The sequence below is a fragment of the Chenopodium quinoa genome, unplaced genomic scaffold (assembly GCF_001683475.1).
Source record: "Chenopodium quinoa cultivar QQ74 unplaced genomic scaffold, ASM168347v1, whole genome shotgun sequence".
Taxonomy (NCBI): Eukaryota; Viridiplantae; Streptophyta; class Magnoliopsida; order Caryophyllales; family Amaranthaceae; genus Chenopodium; species Chenopodium quinoa.
In genome coordinates this window covers 5,457,346-5,481,048 of record NW_018743920.1, presented here as the reverse complement: position 1 = coordinate 5,481,048, position 23,703 = coordinate 5,457,346, and the positions used below count along the sequence as shown (strand labels likewise).

Sequence of the window (23,703 nt, the reverse complement as noted above, 5' to 3'; positions counted from 1 at the left end):
CATTCTAAGCACAGTTCTTTGTGCAAACTAATAGCAACAATTAATTTCCATTTCAATTCTTGACTTTTGGAAAACAAAATATGGAGTAATAAATTGTTATATGAGCTCAACTTACAAATGAATCCAAGCTCACATTATAACACGAATAATTATTCAAGACCAAGTCATATAGTGAAATAAAGACAATGTTGATGGCTCAATAGATTTGTAATTGACATAGCTAAGATTTTAAGATCACACTGATAACTATCTAATAACCTTATTCTTAATATGTCCAAGCAACAATTCATTTTCTTATTACATACAGATTAAGATTTACATAATATATACAAAGTATAAAACATAACAATAGTCAAATAATACATGCATGCAACACTTCAATTCCCTAGCTAGAAGTCTAGAACAGATTATTGTATGTTCATTATACAAAGGAGCTGAGGAATTTGGTTCCTTGGCAACCATATCAAGCGAAAGTTTTCTACGATCAATGAAATTTGAAACTTGAACTGTACTGGAGCTGAGTAATCTCTTGGTTCTCATTTAGTCATTTCTGCTTGTATCACTGCTACTCCTCTACTCTTTTCTTCGACAGTGTCTTCACTGCATGAACAATGTATGTAACACTTAAAATCCAACATGTATGTTTCAAAACAATATTTTATTTTAGAGTATTGCTCATTGCAGGAACAATTTAATAAATAGACACAATTATAAGGATTATTGTTATTTATACGTCTCTTACTATAAGGGTATTGTTCTATACTTCATTACTATTGTAGATTCGTACACAATATATGTATGTCGTATGAGTAGTAGAAATTGGAGTGAAATGAAATCAAATCTATGGTCATTTATGTTCCAAATAAAACAAAACAGTAAACTGAATTTTATATCGACTTGAATTGGATCGGATGGGATAAAAAATAATGGATAAAAATGTGTAAACATAGATAGTGAAAAGATATATGTAACTAATGCAAGGTGTTAATTAATGCTTTTATTTGTTGCAAACTTTATTAAAAAATGCCAATTATACCTAAAAAGTAGTATTTAACTTATTAATTGACACCCATTTTAATTTATCAGCTAAATTGCCCAAGATTAATGACATCCTGCATTTTGTGATGCAATTGGCAAAATTTCCAACATAATACTAATATCTCTGATCTCCAATTTGCACGATTTTGAGTTGAGTGCATCTTTAATAATTATGAATATGCTATAAACCAACATACTATATAATTAACTACTTCGTATATCTTTTTTGGGCTCAAAAGTCATCTAGATTATCAATGAACTAAATTTTTCAATCAAACTTCACATGGGTCTAAATCATAGGAATTGAATGCACGCACTTTTCTTTTAATTAGAATTGTTGGTTAATTATATACTCTAGATTGGTTAATTATAGTAAACTTCACATGGGTCTAAATCATAGTAATAAAGATTAAATTAGATTGATTTAGTAATGAAAGGCAAAAAACTACGAAAACAAAAATTATAAAACCTCTTATTTTAGACCCCAAAAATATCACTCCATCCAAGGTGAGCAGAGTAGATTACCTTGGGCTTGTTGTGACTTTGAAGAAAGGAATAAATGTCGTCTTTAATCTCATCCTTGGAAAACTCGCTTGAATCAAGTATTACTTTATTTAATTTGGGAGTCTTGAAAGAAGGTTCAAATGAGAAAGAAACCATTTTTGGACAATCTTTAATTTGAAGTTGATGAAAAGATGACAACTTGAGAAATTCATCGTTATGCTTTCCTCCTGATATGAACACCTTCAATTCAGGGCAGTCATCTAGCTCAACACTTTGAAGGGATGGAAGGATTTTATCACCAAATGTTGGAGCCTCTATTTCCTCCGAACTTATGACTTCCCTTAGAAGTGGACAGTTGCGTATGTGTAATTTTTGTAGTTGTACAAGTGCAGTTGCTATGGAGAGGGATCCCAAAGTTTCAAGTTTGTTACATTCCCCGATGTATAAGAATTGCAAATTGTTAAAGCTGGAATAGTAACTCATCTCCTTACAATTCACTTCCCACAATTGTACAATTTTATCACACCATTCCAATTCCAAGTGTTCCAGCGATGGGAATATTGTCTGCAAGTTGACATAACATATACTCAATGGTTAATTTGGAATTCAATATATAAGATAATAATAGGAGTATAAATATGTTAGAGCACAAATTAAAACTACTTTTTACGGGTAAAATAGACAAACTATACATAAAGACATACATACATAAATATTAACATACGAATTGAAGTATTAATTAATAAGTACCTTATGATTTTTGAAAAGAATATGATGTCCAGGTTGATGATCATCATTAGTGGTGGCAGAACCCCGTTTGATTAAACCTGTTACACTTTCCAATTTCGGAAGACCTCGTAGGGACATTTGTTGCAAACGAGGAAATGTAACAGTTGTATGTGGATCTCCTTGTGCATTATTCAGTTGATGATCAGCATCATGCTCCATGAATATGTATTTCATATTATCGCAATCACTCACATATAAATGAGTCAAGTTGGGTGCCTTGAAAGGTGTAGATGAGAGAGACTGTATCTTTGGGCATAAATCAACGTACAGCTCTATCAAATTGGGAAAGTGAATAATACTCAACTGCATTTTGGTTTCGTCTTCTTCTTGTTGCTGGATGTCATCGTTAATATGTTGGAGCTCCATATGAACTACCCATAAAGATTGAGTCTTCTCGAGTAATACTCTTACTCCATTATCTTTTACAATTGATGACCAAGAATCGTTGGAATTGAAAAGTAATCCACGAGGGTATTTACGCCCAATCGTTGGAATTTGCGCCCAACCAAATTGTCCAAAAGATATAAAAAAGTGATCGAGATTATTGAGAAATTGGAGTTGATCATCATCAATTGCCCAATCATTGAATTCCACACGTAACTCAAGTACTTTTAGGAAGCTCAAATATTTCAACTCAGCAATGCGGGCATAATATGAATATTCACCCTTTTTAGAATCATCATTCATATATCTCCATGGCCCACCACGTATAAGAGCATAAAGTCCTTCCAACAGAGAGAGCTTAGATAGGACATTAGCTGCTATTCCTCCCTTTTCAATCCAACAAACGAAGACTGCAAAGACTCCCTATTGCCTCTGGTATTTCCTCCACACTTGATAAACTCAAACTAAGAACAACAAGATTGGTCAACTCACCAATTACTGTAATATTTCCCAACTCACACTCCACCAAGAGCAACGTTCTAAGACTCCTCTTCAATTTTCTTATGGAATTCGGCAACCCTGGTGTAAACTTCATTCCTTTGAATACCAAAACCTTAAGATTTGTCATCCCTTGAAAGAAACCATCTGAAAATCGATCACGAGGTTGGCTCCTATCTAATATCAGAATTTGAAGTTTGTCGGAGTTGAGTCCATCCAATCGAGAATGATCGGCATGTGACATCAGAGATATGGCATAGTACTTTTGGCAAGTCTCGGGTAACAACCATCGAGGAAAAGCTTCTACCATAACCATATTGCCACCTGCATGCATGCATTATTATTCCTCAATACTACTTTTTTTATGTAAGGGCACGCAACACTTGTTTGTGCAACTTGTTAACTAGTTGAGATATATATGCTCACTTGTTTTAGCGTAGTATAATAGGGGATTGGGTACAAATTTTTTATATTAGGAAAAAAGAAAAATGAATAAAATACAAAATTGTCTATGCACTACTACAAATTAAAAAAAAACCTCTATTGTGTTATCGGTACATAAATAATTTTATGAGCCGGCAACTAGATAGTTTTTTTAATAAGTCGCCTACTAGCTAATTAGTAGTTAGACGACTCTATATGTTAATCTATTCGATCGCGTGTACGTTGTACTAGAAGAGGCAACTCCATAAGTTAATCTAAAACTTCGTTCCACACTATTTTCCCACTATTTGATATAACTCATATAATGTTAATTTTTATGCTACCTACCATGGTTGATATTTGGTTCTTTTGCATGAAACATTGAATTTCGTCCTATTTAATTAGCTAAAGTTACTTTTTACATATGAGATTGTAATTATTTAAAATAAATAATAACTCTAAACCTATCGAGTCACGTCATACGTATTAGCTAGCGACTTATTATGTGGTAGTCAAGTATGTCAAATGTAGAGTAAAAGACAATAAAGCAACTAACAAGTTGCCTAGTATGTATGAGGCAACTTAATAGGTTTATGAGTTGCACTTCATACACAGGCGACTCTAAAAGTCCTAATTAGAGTGTTTGTGAGAGTAAAATCCGCCGGAGCGGAATTGGAGATGAATTTTGAATCTGTCGCAGGGCTAGGGATGGGGATGGGCTAGGATGAGTATGTTAGGCGGGGACAATGGGGATGGGAAAAACAACATCCACCCCATTCCGCCCCGTTGACATCCCTACTTCAAATGAACAAATTTTAAAATGTGCAAATTTTTAATTATTAGTTATCTTCTTTTTTTAGGAAAAAATATTTGTTAGCTTCCCTAAGTTTATTTGTTTGAGATTAAATTCTCACATGTCATTCGTTAATTAATTGTTTATATGACGATATAATTTTTTAATTTTTTAATTTTATAATAAAATATAAATCTCTTTTTTATTGGTTGAAATTAGTCTCTTACTTATTATATGACGCATTAAAAGAAATGCCTCTTTAGTTACATAATATTAGGCTATACCCATTAATTTAGATAGGTTATATGATATGAAATACGGAGTATAAAATAAAAAAAAAAAAAAAAAAAAAAGTATTAACTAAGGTTTTTTTTTTTCCTTTTTCAAAATAAGGGTTAATTTGTTACCTTTGGCTAATATTAAAGCACCATACCTTTGAACAAGGTCAGGAATCTTGACACACCAGGGCTGGCCATCAACATATTCGACAAAAGTTGAGGAAACAAGTCTGTTAATCCATTTACGAACTAGCGCTTCAGCTTCCAAAAGAGTGTCGACACATTGAATCAAACCTAACCCAATGGCACATCTCATCAGATCAGGTACACCGACTGCAACCGAGGGAAAGAGACAACAAAGCAAAAACATCATTCTTTCTTGGGTACTCAAAAGCAGGTAACTTGTTTCCAAAATAGACAAGTATTCATGATCATGATCATCATCATCATCATGCCCACCACAAACTAGTTGTTGCTGACTGATACTCCCACCAATACTAGGTGATCCACTTTCTAGCTTTTCAATAAAACGTTCCCAGTATAGCAGAGTATTACCACTGAGCACCGCCGCTATTGTTACGACTGGAAGAGGTAAACCTCCACACTTATTCACCACTTTATCCGCAACGCGTAGATACTCCTCACTGATTACGATGTTTTCCTTAAAAGAAACCTTAGACCAGAACAAATTCCTAGCTTCATCTTCACTCAACCGCCCCAATTCAAACATATTGCAATCCTCCACACCCATCTCTTTACACAAGCTCTTCTCCCTACTTGTCATCAAAATCTTGACACATGAAAGTTCTGCTATCCCCGTTCTTTGAAGATCAAATTTCTCCCAGATTCCATCCAAAAATACGATGTGTTTTATATCAGTTGAATTTATTTGTCGTACAAGGTTTATTATGTCCTCGAAATTAATTTCAATGTCTTTAATACTTTTTCTTCCTACATTGATCGGATGTTTAAAACAACGATAATCTTCTGTACCAGACCACCCGAATTTTCTGGTTATTTCATCCATCAACCTTGTTTTGCCTGTGTCACGTAAACCATAGACTATTATTAATTAGTATAAGTATACGGATGCGTGGTAAGTCTCGGATTTTAGGGTAAGTCAAAGCTAATATTAGTAAAAGAAAAAAATTAAGTCAATACAAATATGTATATAGTGCAAAAAAAAAAAAAAGGTCAAAATGTGACTTAAAAAAATAGAAAGGTGGTATAGTAATTAATCTAATAAATTCATGTACTCCATATCTAAAAAGATAACACCTAGTATATATACCTGATTTTGATCACTTATTTGAACTTACTAAAATTTATTTTAATTGTAATTTGAACTTCAATAACATTTCTCATAACTTACTTTTTTTAATTGAACTTATTTTTCCTAATCTGAACTTATCTTAGACCCTGTTCACTTCACCTTAAAAAAATAATATGAAGCAAAAATAATTTCACTTCAGTAAAAATAAATTCAGTTTAGTAAAAATAATTCTAGTCTAGTAAAAATAAGTTCAGTTCAGTAAAAATAATTTCATTTCAATAAAAATAAGTCTAGTTCAGTAAAATTAATCATCTTTAAAGAAGAAATATAATAGAAAATCAGGAAAAAAAAATTCATTTCAGCAAAAAAAATTTCAGTTTAGTAAAATTAATTTCAGGCCAATAAAAACAATTTAAGTTTAGCAAATATAATTTCAGTTCTGTAAAAATAGTTTAAGTTCAGCAAATATAATATTAGTTCAATAAAAATAATTTCAGTTCAGCAAAAATAAGGTGATGTGAACGAAACCTTAACTTAACTTATCTTAACTTCTTAGACTAAAAATAAGGTAAATAGAACATGCTCTTACAAAACTTGAATTATGAACGAGTGTTTCTTATGTTTCCTTAGAATTGTAATTGTTTAACCACCGCGTTTACAATGCAGGTTCCCACCAGTGAAAAATATCACATTATTTTTCCAAAATGTCATTATGAGAAACAAAAGTGTTTTTCATGAAGAGAAACTGGGACTCACTCTTTTGCAAATGCACAACTTAGACTACTACTAAAATGTTTAATTTTCTATTAGAAAAAGTGGTAAGAAATTGATGTCTTGGAATTAGACAAGTCTAACAACACATTATTTAAAAATTTTGTTAATTACACTAATAAATAAATATGTAATTAGTGTCAAAGTTAAACTGATGCACACTTAAGGAAACAGGATGATGCATATCTGTTAAAAAAAAAATGTTACTGTATGTACCCGGTAATAGAACTTACCTACATTCTCCTCGCCATATATAGCAATATACTTAACTTGAGCATCTTGTAACTTCCCAATCACATTATCCATAACCTGCTTTCTGGATTGCAAGCCACAATTCTTATACCCATCAATAAAAGATTTGACCTCTTCAACAAATAGAGGTCGAGTCACTGCATCTTTAGGAACTTTATCACTTTGATCATGGAGTAATGTGGCTTTATCTTTAGCATATTTGCTGCACTTATACCTAAAATGTGGATTGATTTGGCAGGTTCCAAAGCAGCATTGATCTTTCTGTTTTCTATATCCTTCATTCACAAGCTTCTTTAGTTTATTATCTTTTTTCAGCAACTCTTCCGTCTTCCCAAGCCAATTTTTAGCTACTTGGTTCAATACTTCTCCCTTTAGTTCCCCCTGCTTCTTTCTCTCTTTAATCTCAATCCAATGGCTTTTCAGTTCATCTACTTTTTCTTAAAGATTAATCACATTCTCTTCATACCGTCGGATGTAATTGTAAACCTCCTTTATTTTATCTAACACTGGCTCACTTAGATTCGTTGCAATCTCACCAACAATATCTGACGACATTTTTTTTCCCTGTTACAATAAAATCATCTACCATGTTGAGAATTTAACTAGTGCATTTTTAGTAGAATATGGAGGACACCCAATTTACTCACCGAGTATATGCAAAGGTCAAAGGATCATCATAATGTACATTATATAAAAAAATAAAATAAACATATGATTATAAAATTATAAATTTATATTTTGAAGGTATGGTGAAAAAAGACGTAGAGGAATTATTACGATAAATATGTTATAACATTCGTCTAATGTACAAGGTTGAAGAATATGCAAGGGTAATAATTGAAAAGAATAATCCCAATTTTGTCACTTTTATTCAAAATAATTCCGTCTTTAAATAATCTGAAAATAATCTCACCTTTACCCACTATCTTTTCAAAATAGCTCATAACTGTGGTTTATTAACTTGGTGACCGATTTTAGAAGGTGACTTGCCACGTATCACCTTCTAATTCGTCGTATTTTTTTAATATTTAAAACTAATAATAAAAAAAAAAACAAAACAAAATTAAAAACCGTTTCCCCTTCTTTTTTTCCCCAACCTCAATCAACCTTACCGGACCCCTTTCCTGATCCTCTGCCTATACAGTTCTCATCCCCTTTCCCGCTAGGCTCACCGCCCATTGTAGGAAGTCCCACACCCCACGCTCCACCACCACCCCAAGCACCACTACGCCCCACACAACTCCATCACACCAATTCAACCACCAACCGCATTTCGCAGCTCAACACAGATGAAGAATACGAACTATTTGAATTGGAAACACAATAATCATCATTACTATCATTATAAATTTATAATTAAGATAATTAATGTGATCTTCTAATATTGTTTTAACTAATAAATCTAAGCCCTTTTTTCAGTTCATTACCGTAATTGTATCTTTTTCTAAAACTACCCTTGTTTTTGCCATCCACAATACATTTCGTTTTTTTAAAAACAATTGAAACCCAAATCGAATCTCAAACCCAATTGAAATGGCCAAATGGGTGTTCATCAAAATTTAGTCTTACTGAGTAATTTTCTAGAATTTATTAAAAATAACAATATCATAAAGAGAGAGAGTAGTGAGTGAAGAATCGGATCACGAGAACAGACCGAGTTGTCATGGTGAGGGGGTCATGGTGGTCAGGTGGTGGGGTGTCCAAAACAGGTGAGAAGAGTGGTGAGGGTACGGGTGGTGATCGTGACAATGGTTGCCATAAAAGGTGGGAGGAGAGGTTTCAAAAAAAAATAAAAAAAACCTTAAAATAATCGGTTAAACAGGCTGTAGGAAAAGAGATTCATTTTTATATTTCCAGATTATTCAAAAGTGGAATTGTTTTGAGCAAAAGTTACAAAGGTGGTGGGATTATTCTTTTCAATTTTTTCTATGCAAAGTTCATTATATAAGTTTTGTTAATCAACAAGCTTAGAACTAACTTGTACACTTTAATTTAATTCCTAATTCCCATATACATATGATATTCCTATTTTTTTAATTGTTCTTCCCGTATTCCAGTTTTTCCATATGTTTTTGGGTTAAGACAATGACATGTGTTAAACCATTTTCAGTAGTGAGGAGATAAAAATCTCTCAATCTCTCTCTACCCATTTTTTCACTCTTCCCATCTAATTTCTCTTATAAGAGGAACATCAATGCTCAAAAAAAAAAAAAAAAAAAACTCATCATCCATTTTTCCTCCACTATTTACTATACTCTATCATAATACACATCACCTTTTTTTATTTTCTCTTTATTTTTTAATAATGTTTATAGTGCATATTTAACTTTCCAATACAAATAAAATGTAATTTAATTCATAAGTTTTTATTTTTTTAGCTTTGTAAATTACGTACGTTTTAAATTTAATTGAGTGATTAATGAATATAGGATATTTTTTTGTTTTTGAAAATATGTCGAAATATATGAAAATGGATGTCTATTAATAGAGAAAAAAATTTATGATCTTGGGTAAACTTTTTTTATTTTAAAAATAAATTAAATATGATTTATAGTCATTATAAAATTACTCTTAGCATTTTTTATTGGAGTCCGCTGCTGCACTATTCATTTCTAGAACTCCTCAGGACTTGAGGAGTTCTTGTTCTCCTCATGAGGAGAATTAAAACTCTTCACTAGTGTGAAGCATTTTTTTTCTTTTTCAATCCTTATTTCTCCTCGTGAGGAGTTTTTCCTCACTGTTGGGAATGCTCTTAGGATATTATTAGCTTTTTCATTATCTCATTTCTCATTCTAACAATTCCCTATATATATATATATATATATAGGGTCAAATGAGAAGATTCTTAGAATGAGAAGGATTTAATGTGCATGATTTTTCCACTAAACGTACATATTTTTTGAATAAAATGTGCAAAAAAAATTTGATCGAAATTAAATATGCATATTTTTTGTGCATAATGTGCATAAATTTTTGTTTTCCCAGAAACTTGAAAAAAAGTAAAAGGTCAAAAATAAATAACGCACATACATTTAGTATAAAATTTATGCACATTTAGTTCAAAATATATGCACATTTAACCCTTCCCATTCTTCTTATTTTAAGAAACTTCTTATTGGAATATATACAATAAAAAAAATTAAAAAAAAAAACTTACACTCGTAACATGATCACTCTCATAATCTAAGATTTAATAATGCAAATGACTCTTATAATGTAGGCGGACGATTAACTCTCACGTGACACACATAAATAAATACCCCCTCCGTTGTTAAATACTTGCCTAATTTATTCATGCGCGGAGTTTTAGGAGAATTGGATAAGTAATAAAATATGGAGGTAGTGGGGTGGGTGGAAGAATAAAAATTGTATAAAGCAAAAGTAGTAGAGAGAATTGAAGAGAGAATATGAAATTAATAAAATATGATTTATGTTGGGTCCACTAGGTGGAAAAAATTAATTAAATATTATAAAAACTTTCCAAATAAGGAAATGAAACAAATATTTAAAAACGGCCGAAAATCTAAAGTGGAGTAAGTATTTAAAAATGGAGGGAGTACAAAAGTATATCATAAGGAGTATTAGAGGTGAGCACTTCCGGGTACCCGGTGTAAAACCAAATACCCGGTCCCGAAACCGACTAATACCGGGTCTAGGATTTTGGAACTAGAATCGAAACTGGTAACAATCGGGTCCCAACATTTGAGATCCGGAACCGAAACCGTTGGAAACCGGTGCCAAAACCGGGTACCCGGAGAGGCAAATGGATCAGTTTAAGACTGAGATCCGAAACTTGGTGAAACATAAAACTCCACCATATTCAAACAGCTCGATCCCAGAAAATAACGATTTTGCCAGTGAGACACACGTGGAGGTGAATTAGTGGAGCCACGGAAGGAGAAATGGAGGGAAATATCGGAGGATAGAAATGTCGGTCTTCAACGGTGGGGACCCGGATGAGTGGGTTTCGAGGGCAGAACATTATTTCTCACTCTGTTTGAAGGAGGGCGAGAGGTTACAAGCAGCGGCCGTGGCGATGGAAGAGGATGGGTGGCGTTGGTTCCATTGGGAAAACTGCCGACAACCATGGGCGAGCTTGAACGACCTGACGCGACACCTACTACAGCAGTTCTGACCGCAAAATGCAGGGACCTTGCACGAACAGTGGATGGCGGTGTCGCAGACAAATACGGTGGCTGAGTATCAAAAGAATCGGATGGATGACAGTGGTTGGTAAAATTTGTGAAAGATGGTGGATTAGTGGCCATTGAAGAGTAGTTTTAGAGTTTTAACATAATAAGTACTCCTTGTAAGAGGAGTTGGTTGTGAGAAAGTAGGCTGATTATTAAAAAAAAAACTCAATATTTCATTTCTATTCTTTAATCCAATTGTTCAACAAAGTATGATGAAGGCTAGAACAATTATACATCACTAGGGATAGCAATAACTAACTCTTGATTTCATATCCACTATAGAGAGCAACTCCATCTTACCACAAGCAAGTGAACTAGAGCTTCATGGTCCCAAAGTTCTTAGCCAACTACCTTAGCATACCATATCCTAGAGTCAACCTAACACATTCTCAAACCGTGCACACCTCTAAAATTTAGGAAGAAAGACATTCAAGAATACAAGTCCAAAAGTATTATGTCCAAAGCAAGAACAAAAGAAAACACATTGCAAATTTGCCTTGATAGAAACAAAATCTTTTTGGAATTTTCAAAATAAAGAAAATGGAAATGCATATACAAATGTGCATGGCATATATGAATCAAAATTCCACCAAACATGATAGAATACCCTCCCCCAAGTTTGAATGAGGCAACATGCTCAAACTTTAAACCAAAGAATCCATGGGAGGAGAAAAGAAAGAAAGTCATCCAACCAACCAACATATGTCCAACAAGTCACAAATCATTAGAGGAAGAGCAAGGAAGGATATTACCGGATTTTAGGTGGGTGTATATACCCGCAAATGACCCAATTAAAATTTTCAAAGCCACTCTTCTCAAGAATTGAATCTTGTTTTCCATATGATAGCAATTGTGGTGCCAAACTTCCTTGATTCTTGATCCAAATCAATGCACCAAAGTATATCAAGTTATGTACCTAGAAAAAGGCACACAAACATTTCCATGAGAGAAAATCTATTCTAAAAAGAAAAGAAAATGAAAGCAATAAAACACGGGTTACTTCCCGAGAAAGGCTTGCTTAAGGTCCAAGCTTGACCGCTCTAGTAAATAATATTGCAACGATCGCAAGAGCTTGTCAAATGCACTACTACACATCTCATAAGATAACAAGTAAGCAAATGATATAAGAAGGGCATGCACCAAGATTAGTGCACGCAAAAGAAGGTGAAGAGGGAGTTTCCAAGAAGAAGAAGAATCAAAAGAAAATTCAAGAAAATAAGAAGAAGAATAGAAAGGCAAACTCTCTTCACAAAAATCTTTTTGGGTGGCAAAATCACCCTTTTCCTCAATTGAAGACGAATGAGGGACATAAAAATCTTCATAGGCAAGGGGGTCCCCAATAGGCTCATTAACAAAGGAAGGAAGGGATATAGGAGTGTAGGGGATATGGTTGAAATTCCTTGAAAAAGGGACATGAGAGAAGGGGATAGGAGCAATGGTCTTACAAATGGTCTCTTCTTCACCACCATTCCTCAAATCACCAATTTGAGCATGAAAATCAATCATAGAATCCTCAAAAGAAGAACACTCATGATCATGATCTCCCTCAAACATCCAACTTCCAAGAGGAACTACATAATCCCCTTCACTACAATCATGAACAACAACTCCCTTAACTTCCTTAAAGCCTAAAATCTCAAAGCCATGCATGAATGGATGCAAATTCATTTCAAAATGGTCTCTCTCCCATGAAGCATTCTTAATGAACTCACTCAAAAGGCTATGGGTTTTCATTTGACACTCAATAAACACATTAGACATAACCTTAAATGAATCCAAATACTCATGGATAAAAGGATCACAATCATGCACTTGAGAATCATCAAGATGGGAAAAAGGGTTAGGATTTTCAAAATCAACACTCTCTTCATTCTCAACTCCTTCACCATCACCCATATGCTCACCAATGGGATCCTCACACTCTCTTGGTTGCTCAAAATCATCATCATCATCCTCAACACACACATTAAATTGGGAATTTTCACAAACAAGCATCAAGGGTGACAATTGGCTTTCTAACTCTTCTTTTCTTCTCCTTCCCTCCTCAAGACGCTCCTCATTCTTTTTCATTATCTCTAATTGACCTCTCATAGAATTAAGAATCATTTCCTTACTAGGCCCAAGCTCATTATCAAGCTCAATGCACCTAATTTGAGATTCAAAAGTAGCAATAAGGGATTCAAAAGGTGTTGAAGGTTGAGGCTCAACAAGAGAAGAAGAAGTACAACCAAGATTGGAAAAATCAACATTAAGATCATGAGCATATACATCACATTGGGGAGTGGGGCACAATCAAACACATGAGATTCATCATTAAGGGAACGAAGCACATCACAAGAAGGCATGGTAAATAATGAAGAATATTGAAATACACCATTAGCATCAACTTGAGCATGTACCTCATCATCATGAACAAAAGAGGAAATAGAGTTGAAATCATGTGTTTTAGGTTCACTTAATGGATCATGTAACAAATCATGGGAATTCATGCTAATATTAGAAGTATCAATACATTGCATATCAATAATAGAATCATGATTACCCTTATTATAGACATCCCAAGCAAACCAAACATAAAAATCCCAAGCATCATCAATTGATAATGCTCTAAATTCACCATTATGCATGCATTCAACTTCATCCCTAGTTTGCTCATTCAAACCAAAATAACAAATCTCACAAGCCTCCCAAAGACTACAACAATCGAAATCCAAATATCCCACAAGTCTATTGAAATATTCACAAAAAGGCTCATTGTCATATTGAGGAAACGAGTTACTTGCCATTTTTTTTACAAAAACAAGCAAAAATTAAAAGAAAAGTATACACAAAGACCTAGACTCAAGCAATAAAAAACAATCAAGCATTGACACCGTTCCCCGGCAACGGCGCCATTTTGACAGGCGTTAGAACGGTCGCACATTCCACACTCAATCAAATAAATTTATAAATCCTAAAACTAACCCCTAAACAAGTCTAGTGGTAAGTTCGGAGTCGAACCACAAGGAACGGTAATGCTAGATTGTTCTTAATCTAATGCCTAAGCTATGCCGAAGTCGATTTACGGATAAAGGACACTACAACTACACTAAAACACATATAAAGAACAAGGTATGATAAAGTCTACTAGGGGAAAAGATCCACTTTGAACAATTAACAAGTTAATGGGAATCGATTTGATAATCAATCATGCAAAGAAAGAATTAAAATGGGAATTAATTACCATCAAGAGCAATCTCTCAAATTCCTAGCCTAGATCCCTCATTGACTAGGTGCATAGAAGAAATTTACCCAAAATGCAATCAAATATATAAATTCTAATTCACAATCCCTTGTCAAACTAGAACTAACATGCAATTAAGTTTGCTATCTTGGGAGATCAATCCAATCTAAAACAAACAACATGTCATCATCAATTCAATCAATTTAATCACACAATTATCATCAAATTTATCTCAAATAACTCAATTAACCATAACAAAGCTTCACTCAACACCTAGTAGAAGGAAATCTACTCAAACATGATTAACAAAGCAATTAATAAAGCATAAAGAGAGAAGAGAGTAAGAAATGCTCATTGATATAAAATGGAGATCTTCAAATCATCAAATTCCTCCTTTAATTATCCAAAATCCATGAAAACCATTGTGCTCCTCACTTTCTCTCTCCAAAATTTGAGAGTTTCTCTCTCTAAAAACCTAAAACTAACCTAAAAACTATTCTAAACTGAAAAAATCTCCTTCTTTAATGAGCAAAAAAAACTATTTATACCCCTTACAAAATTGCTTAGGAAGCTCCGCAAAAAGTCAGCTGAAACGGGAAAAGGTCCGACCGAACTCTGAGTAGGTTCGGTCGGACTCAGGGTAGGTTCGGCCGAACTCAGGGTAGGTTCGGTCGAACCTCCCTGATCCTTGTTTGGTCGAACTTTCCTGGTTCGACCCCTCCTGTAAACATGCTGAAAACTTGGTTGAAACTGCCTTGGAGGTTCGGTCGAACTTTTCAAAAGTTTGACCACACCTTGGTTCGACCGAACCTCTTAGAGGTTCGGCCACACCTCCTCTTGAACTTCCTCTTCTTGCTTCCTCTTCTTCCCTTTTGCTCCTCTTGTCTTTGTCCATGCCTCCATACTTGGCCAAGGGGCCTCCTACCGTGCTTAGGACCGTCATGGAACCTGCAAAAGATAGCAAAGATCACGAGAGCATGGGGATGATAAAATTATGCATAAAGATTATCAAAACAAGCGCAAATAAGCATACTTTTCATCCATAAAAGAAAAGGAAGCCATAAGAGGAGAAAAGAGGTAGAAAACCTAAGAAAAACAGGAGAAAAGAGACCAATACACTACCCCTAAGGGTAACATAAATGTCACTCATCACGTTTCATTTTTGTTTTGGATCTAAGTTCTGATTTCTGATTTCTGATTTCAAATCTTCCTCTCCTTCAAGCCGTCAAACCCTAAGGTGATTTTTTTGTTAATTTATTCGATTTTTTTCGTTTTCGTTTCGGTTTTTTTTTTATTTCAAGTTCTGATAATCTACATTCTTGATTTTTTCTTTTGATCTCCAGTTCAGGTAGTTCTCCATCTTCAAATCTCCTTCAAGCCGTCAAAGGTAATTACTTTTTCCTTTTTGTTTTTTTTTTTTAATACAGTTTTTCTGTTTTTGTATTTGATTATTGTTGTTGTTCTTGCTTGAATATAGTCGAAATATGCCTAAAATGAGTAAAATCTGTTGTTGATTGTATTTTTGTTTTTTACGGGAAAATGGTAGATTTGTGCTGTTTTGTTGTTTATTATGCTCGATTTAAAAGTAATGATGATGGGTTGTTCAGATTATGTGATTATTATTGTTGGAATACATGCATTGTTTATTTATTGGGATTTTAGCTTTATATTTTTAACCCATATTGTTGGAATACAAGCATTGTATATGATTGGCTTAAAGTTAGTACTTAAAATGTACACATATGTGACTGTATCGTATATAACTTTCTATATTCTGTTAGGATATATGTTGTAATCACGTTTGTTGTATAATTCTGAATTTTGAAACATTGACTAGTGCAAATAAAATTCTGAAATATGAACTATCTATTTAGTTGAATTTTGGTATTGAGTGAATAGGATTCACTGTCGTGACTTCAGTGTCAGTCACATGAGACAATGCATGCTTAATTGCTCACTATTAGTAGAATCTGTCACTTAATTTGGTACTTATAAGTTATAAATGCTGCTTTTTTTTTGTTTCAGTCATGTCTCGCGAGTATGATGAATTTGACTATGAGAGGCAATCAAATTTTGATACTGTTAGCTCTCAAGCTGCCTCTGTCTCGGTTGATGATGCTAGTAATACCGGCACTATCAATCCTTCTATTAATAAACGTCAAAGAACCGCAGGTATATGGAAGCATTACACTTTTTTTGTAAAGACGATAGGTAATGAAAATGTAGATTATGCTCGTTGTAATTTGTGTGGCAAAGAATATAAAGCACCTGGTAAAGCGGGTACTTCAACTTGTAGAGCTCATATTAATGCATGTTTGGAAAAGCATGGTCTCCAGTCCGATAACGAATCACAATTTGATCAAAAAACTTATTTACAAAAGTTTGCTAAAGCTATAATCTGCCATGCATATCCTTTAAATATTGTAGAGCATGAATATCTTAGGGAACTTCATGCATATTTGAATCCTAAGGTGCAGCATGTTTGTAGAAAAACTATGCTAAAGTATGTTATTGCTGAGCATGATAAATATAAATCCTTGTTGCTTGAGTCTTTGGCTAATGTTTCTGGTAGAGTTAGCTTTACATGTGACTTGTGTACTGCATGTACTAACCGAGGCTATCTCACTTTGACTGCTCATTATGTTGATAACAGTTGGTCTCTTAGGTCTAAAATTTTAAATTTTAGATATTGTGGCCCTCCCCATACTGGTGTTGAGGTTGGAAAGTTTGTGTTTAAACTAATTAAAGAGTGGAACCTTCAAGGTAAGGCTTTTTCAATGACTGTTGATAATGCTCGTTCTATGGATGTTATGGTTGAATATTTGAAAAAAGAATTAATGCAATGCTCTCCTCTTCCTTGTAATGGGAAATTCTTTCATGTTCGATGTTCAGCTCATGTTTTAAATCTTATTGTTCAAAGAGGTTTAAAAGAAGTTCATGAAAGTGTTGAAAAATTGCGTGAGGTTGTTAAATATATTGATGCTTCTGATTCTAGATTAACTCAATTTGAGAATGCTTTGTCTGAGTTAGATTCTGCTTTTAATGGTAAGTTATGTCTTGATGTTGTGACTCGTTGGAATGCCACTTATACAATGCTCCGAAAAGCCTTAGAAGCTAAGGATGGCTTGATTCTATATACTAGTAGGTTTTTGGGTATTTCTTATAGACTTGATGCTGATGAATGGGATACCATTCAAAAAATTTGTGATTTCCTTCAGCCATTTAATGATATAACTGTGTTATTTTCTGGTACCGAATATCCCACTTCTAATTTGTATTTTGTTAGTGTTTTAAAAATTGAGTACGCTATTACTCAAGCCTTTAAAGACCCTAAACTTGCACCCATGGCAGCAGTTATGCTTGAGAAGTTTGAGAGTTATTGGGAGGATTATAGTTTGATACTTTCAGTTGCTATTGCTCTTGATCCTCGTTATAAGTTGTTTCGAGTGAGACATATGTTGAACTCGTTGTATAATGATGAGGCATGCGACGAAAAGATTATGATGATTAAGGAAGCTTTTTATGACCTCTATAAATTTTATTCTACTGCATCTAATACAAGCTGCAGAAATCCTGCCTCTTCAAACACAGCTCAATCTGAAAATTCTAATCGTACGTTGAGATCTCAAAATATTTTCACGGTATTTATGTTATACAATATACTCAATATTAATGGTATTCTTCTATTTTTATTTGTAATGTCATAATTTAACTTTTATAATAAAAAATCTGTTGCAGTTGCGTGAGGTTGATGACGAATGTGATGATTCAACTAGATGCCCTCTGGCTGATCTTGAGGCATATTTGAATGGACCTCGTTCGCGATTAATTCAAGGGGAACATTTTGATGTTCTCAAGTATTGGGAATCTCAAGCTTCTTCTCTTCCTATTTTAGCTAATATGGCAAGGGATGTTTTGGCCATTCCTATTACATCGGTGGCCTCTGAATCTTCTTTTAGTTTGGGTGGTCGTATTTTGAACAAATATAGGGGTAAACTTTTGCCAAAGAATGTTGAGGCATTGGTTACCACCCAAAATTGGTGCCGTGGTTATCAAGTGGATGTTGAGGAAGACGTCCTCCTTATTGGTAAAGAGATTGAAGCCGAAAGTGCTTCATCTGCATAACTGGTATTTGTGTCTCATTGTGGTTTATTTTATCTTGAAAAATCGTTGCCCTTGTCTTTTATTTTCAGACTTGCTGGCAGCATTTTTCAAGACTTTTAAAATCGTTGCCCTTGTCATTTATTTTCAGACTTGCTGGCAGCATTTTTCACGACTTTTAAAATCGTTGCCCTTGTCATTTATGTTGAGACTTAAGTAGTTAAATGTATTTTGGTACTTGCTGGCAGCATTTCTCAAGTTTTTGTTAAAACAACCATTGCTCTCTGAGAGCAATTTTAAAAAACAAAAGCTATAATTTTGAAGTTGCTTGAACTTGTTATGAGCTGCTGCCTGCTAGTAGTGCTTTTGCCTTTTGGTTGATGTCTCTGCTGAGTTGTTGCTGCTGCTGTTTTGTTGCTGCTGTTTCTTATGCTTGCTGCTGTTTTTTATGCTTGCTGTTTTAATTTTTCTTGAATCATCGTTGCCCTTGTCATTTATGTTGAGACTTCAATGTATATGTACTTGCTGGCAGCATTTTTCAAGTTTTAAGTTAAAACAGTCATTGCTCAGTGATGATACGATAAACGTAAATCTGAGAGCAATTTTGAAAAACAAAAATAAGTTCCTGCTGAGTCCCTTCTGCTTATATTATTCCTTGCTTCGGATAAGTTGCTGATCTGTTATTGCGTGTGCTGGTTCCTGCTTGTTGCTGCTATTTCCTCTGCTCTTGGGTGCTGGGCTGCTGCTTCAAGATTCTGCTCCCAAATCACTCACATTCTCACTCCTCCCTTCATCTTATCATGTATCATTTTTTGCAACCCTAAACTTGATGATGTTTCAGTTGATAAATCTGAAATCTAATCTGGGTAGTAGTGATAGTAGTTTCATTATGTATTGGTATATGTATTGTGAATTTTAATCAATGAAAATGGTGACTTTTTTTAATTGCTTGTTGATATTACTCTAATTTTAATGTTATTTATCTCCAATCTTATGTTATCTTATTGGATGATCATGAATATCAAGGAACAATGAAGATAATTTGGGTGGACTTTATTACTGGAATGAAAAGATACAAATGATATATCTTGTAATTAAAATAAATATTAAATAAGTAATCTAAAACGATATTAATAATGTCGTTGGCCTAGATCTAGGTGATATAAACCTTTGTATAAACCTAAGCCGTTTGATTAGATCTACATTTATTAACATTAATTATTTAATTGTATTTACTATTTAGCCATTTAGGTTGTAAATAATTCAATTTGAATTAAGCAGTTTGTAATTGGATAAGTTTAAACAGGTTGCGATTCGAAAACAGTTCGATTTTAACGGTTTAACGGGTTATGGCAGTTCTGTTTAGACGGTTAGCGGATTATAACGGTTCGGTTTATACGTGCGGTTTAAACGGTTTCGGTTCATAAACGGGTCGGTTTAAACGGTTAGCGGGTTACAAATGGTTCGGTTTAAACGGTTTTTTTTCGGTTTAAACGGTTTCGGTTTATAAAGGGTTCGGGTCATTAACGGGTTTATAAACCATTCGGTTCGGTTTCGTTTCGGTTCGGATTTGCGCAGTTTGGTTTGTTATCGGTTTACGGTCCGTAACGAGTTGACATTGAGCGGTTCAATTCGGTTTCGGTTTGATATTGAACGGTTCAGTTCGGTTTTCGGTTTACATTTATCGGTTTATAAACGGATCGGTCCGTGATGGTTCGGTTCGGTAACGGGCGGTTTCACGGTTCGGTTTGAAAAGTCCCGCCCCTAGTCTAAATCATAGGAATTGAATGCACAAGCACTTTTCTTTTAGACTTGTTGGTTAATTATATATTTTATGAGTAATAAAGATTGAATTAGATTGATTTGGTAATGAAAGGCAAAAAACTACAAAAACAAAAATTATAAAACCTCTTTATTTTAGACCCCAAAAATATCACTCCATACAAGGTGAGCGGAGTAGATTACCTTGGGCTTGGGATTGTTGTGACTTTGAAGAAAGGAATTAATGTCGTCTTTAATCTCATACTCGCTCGAATCAAGTATTACTTTATTTAATTTGGGAGTCTTGAAAGAAGGTCCAAATGAGAAAGAAACCATTTTTGGACAATCTTCAATTTTAAGTTGATGAAAAGATGACAACTTGAGAAATTTATCGTTAAGCTTTTCTCCTGATATGAACACCTTCAATTCAGGGCAGTCATCTAGCTCAACACTTTGAATGGATGGAAGGATTTTGTCACCAAATGTTGGAGCCTCCATTTCCTCGGAACTTATGACTTCCCTTAGAAGTGGACACCCGCATATGGATAAATTTTTTAGTTGTACAAGTGCAGTTGCTATGGAGAGGGATCCCAAAGTTTCAAGTTTGTCACAATCGTCGATTTGTAAGGAGTGCAAATTGTTAAAGCTGGAATAGTAACTCATCTCCTTACAATTCACTTCCCACAATTGTACAATTTTATCACACCGTCTCAATACCAAGTGTTCCAGCGATGGGAATATTGTCTGCAAGTTGACATAACATATACTCAATGGTTAATTTGGAATTGAATATATAAGATAATAATAGCAGTATAAATATGTTAGAGCACAAATTAAAAGTACTTTTTACGGGTAAAATAGACAAACAACATATATACATAAATATTAACATACAAATTGAAATATTAATTAAGTACACTTTGATTAAACCTATTACACTTCCCAATTTCGGAAGAAATTCTAGGGCCATTCGTTGCAAACGAGGAAATGTAACAGTTGTATGTGGATCTCCTTGTGCATTATTCAGTTGATGATCAGCATCATGCTCCATCAATTAATATTTAACAACTAGATAAAAATACATTTGATAATTTTAATAATGGGGCCAAGTGGATAATTTTATGAAAAAAAAAAATCAATTTTAGGAAGACTATTCAATAGCTACATAAAATTTCTGGCCACTATATTAGTTTTTGATCTAGGCCTTTCATTTTAAGGACGTATTATCCATTTATTTGTTTGACTATGATTTTTTTTAATCCAAAGCAAAATTAATCTTATTAAAAACCGCTTTTACACTATTTGTATTTCAACTTTTACCACTTTACATATTTGCTAATATACCATGATAAATGTTGTCATTCTAATAATAGTTAACATCATTGTGATTATTAAACTTTTATAATTTTATTAATATAAATTAAAGATAAATCTGATCAAATATAATGTAAAAAGTCAAATGGATGAATCTATTGAGAAACGGAGAAAACGTTAAAATTGCAAAAAAAAAAAAAAAAAAAAACAAAAACAAAAAGTCTATTATTAATAAATTTAGTGATATATGCATGGGGAAAATGAAGGGTGAAAGTTAAAGTGTATACATGTATGAAAATGAATATGTTTACCTATAGCTCCCATGCCGAAAATGCCAACGACATCAACGTAATCATCTCGTAACTTTTTGAGTATTATTTCCATAAGCTCAACTCTTGAACTCAAGCCCAACATGAATTCGTTAGGGGTGGGTATCAAATCTGTTCGAGGTTCCGTGATCATTGACTCATCTGGTTTATCTTTGATTACTTTCTTGATTTCATCGACCTTAATTTGAGCTATTTTACTCATCTCATAGCGTCGATACAAATTGCAGTTAACACGGCCAAAGCAACACTGATCCTTGCCTTTTCTTGTCTTTTCGTCAATGAGATGCGTCAAATTCTCGTCTTTCTCGACGAGGTTGTGAACCTTGGCAAGCCAATCATCAGTGATTGGTGTACTCTTATGCATATTTTGCTGTTTTCGCTGCTCTACCATGTTACTGAAGGTATTGTTGAGAGAAACTAAGTTATTGTACTCGTCTCGAAGTTCTTTCATGTTATCATTGTAGCTCTTTATGTAAGAGTACCATTCTTTTATCGTATCGATGATCAAAGACTTGGCTAAGTCTTTGATTGGATCCGCAATTTCATCAGCCATGCTCAAGCTGGATACTTATATATGACAACAAAAATTAATCAGTTAGGAGATCATAAAAATACAGGATCATATAATATAATATCACCTCACGTCCACATATGGTGCACCCCATTTCAACATTTAATAATTTGCGCATCAGTAATCTTGTTTACATTTACTTTTCCAATAAAAACATTAATTTATCACCTAAAATTATGTATTTTAATAAGTGTCAAAAAGTTGAAACTAATATGAGACAAGTAAAGTGACAAAATAACAATAATTCCAAAAAAAAGTTTTAAAATTAAATATTATCCTCGATAACACGATCAATTACTAGTAAACAATATGCTAATTACAATTGAAGATTGTATTTAATTAGCTCATATAAGGATTATCAGACTATTATGTTTTGTTTATGTTAGTGCTATTATGCATGTCAAAGCAGCATCACATGATCACACCATAAATTAAGTTTATAGCTTAATGACGGTATGCCCTATTACTTAAATGAACATTTTTTTTTTACTTCTAATGAAAAGCAAAGCATGAAATTCGTTTGAATTATATAATAAGCTCATAAAAGAGCTAAAACTATGCAAATTAGATCATACACCCAAATAAAAACTACGGACTAATATGCATACCTTTTGGGTTGGGTTAGGTTGGGCTGACAAGCAGGTTGGTAAGCTGTTTTTTCTAATAAATCTATACTTGTAGTTGTTTTTTGTTTGTGATGTGGATTTTATTTAAATACTTGTACGTAGTAATAATATAACGGCAGCATCATTAATTTATAGACAAAATCTAGAGTGTGATCCTTAGTCCTCACATTTGGAATGTAATATTGCTTTGTTCACAATCAAATTACTATGCTTTATCCTCCTTCACAAAATTATTATGCTTTATTATCAATTTTACGGAGCAAAAATTTTGTAAATACCTATCTTTGACCTTAAGATAATAACTAATGATAATAATATTATAATATCAAGATTGCAATCATCGATCTCCTTGATATTAATATTGGAATATGGTGATAGTTTGGTGAAGAAATTGCAACTATTTCGTCCTACAAATTAGGTATATTGTATTGATTATATGTCAAGAAATTGCAACTATTTCATCCTACAAATTAAGAATATGGTATTGATTATATGTCAAGAAATTGCAATCGTATCCCTGAGGTTGGTATATACAATTGATTTTATGTCAAGAAATTGAAATCATCTTTTTGAAAATTGGAA

At 33.5% G+C, this 23,703-nt stretch overlaps 2 protein-coding genes across 3 annotated transcripts; both read right to left on the bottom strand.

Moving 5' to 3' along the window:
- Positions 1–1,515: 1,515 nt before the first annotated feature.
- On the bottom strand, positions 1,516–7,558 carry LOC110688558 (probable disease resistance protein At1g61310). The gene is made up of 6 exons (XM_021865327.1): positions 7,470–7,558; positions 6,985–7,217; positions 4,837–5,748; positions 3,146–3,537; positions 2,293–3,102; positions 1,516–2,106 (listed from the first exon to the last, which is right to left on the bottom strand). The coding sequence occupies exons 1-6, from the start codon at positions 7,556–7,558 to the stop codon at positions 1,516–1,518; spliced, it is 3,027 nt and encodes a 1,008-aa protein (XP_021721019.1).
- A 12,811-nt stretch (positions 7,559–20,369) lies between these two features.
- LOC110687624 lies at positions 20,370–23,300 on the bottom strand. Of its 2 annotated transcripts, XM_021864263.1 has the most exons (3): positions 23,104–23,300; positions 21,907–22,491; positions 20,370–21,025 (listed from the first exon to the last, which is right to left on the bottom strand). In XM_021864263.1, exons 2-3 carry the CDS (start codon positions 22,475–22,477, stop codon positions 20,982–20,984), a joined length of 615 nt encoding a protein of 204 aa, XP_021719955.1. In that variant the 5' UTR covers positions 22,478–22,491; positions 23,104–23,300; the 3' UTR covers positions 20,370–20,981. The 2 variants fall into 2 exon arrangements, with proteins under 2 accessions (XP_021719955.1, XP_021719954.1); XM_021864262.1 differs by lacking the exon at positions 20,370–21,025 and having other exon boundaries at positions 21,572–22,491.
- Between the last annotated feature and the right edge of the window lie 403 nt (positions 23,301–23,703).

Bases quoted from the DNA above. Each gene is read 5' to 3' on its own strand.
- LOC110687624 (XM_021864262.1), bottom strand. From the start codon at position 22,477: ATGGCTGATGAAATTGCGGATCCAATCAAAGACTTAGCCAAGTCTTTG.
- LOC110688558 (XM_021865327.1), bottom strand. From the start codon at position 7,558: ATGTCGTCAGATATTGTTGGTGAGATTGCAACGAATCTAAGTGAGCCA. The intron at 7,218-7,469 runs GTATGAAGAGAA...TCCACATTTTAG, and splicing joins GTTTACAATTACATCCGACG to GTATAAGTGCAGCAAATATG. The intron at 3,538-4,836 runs GTAACAAATTAA...GCATGCATGCAG, and splicing joins TGCTTTAATATTAGCCAAAG to GTGGCAATATGGTTATGGTA.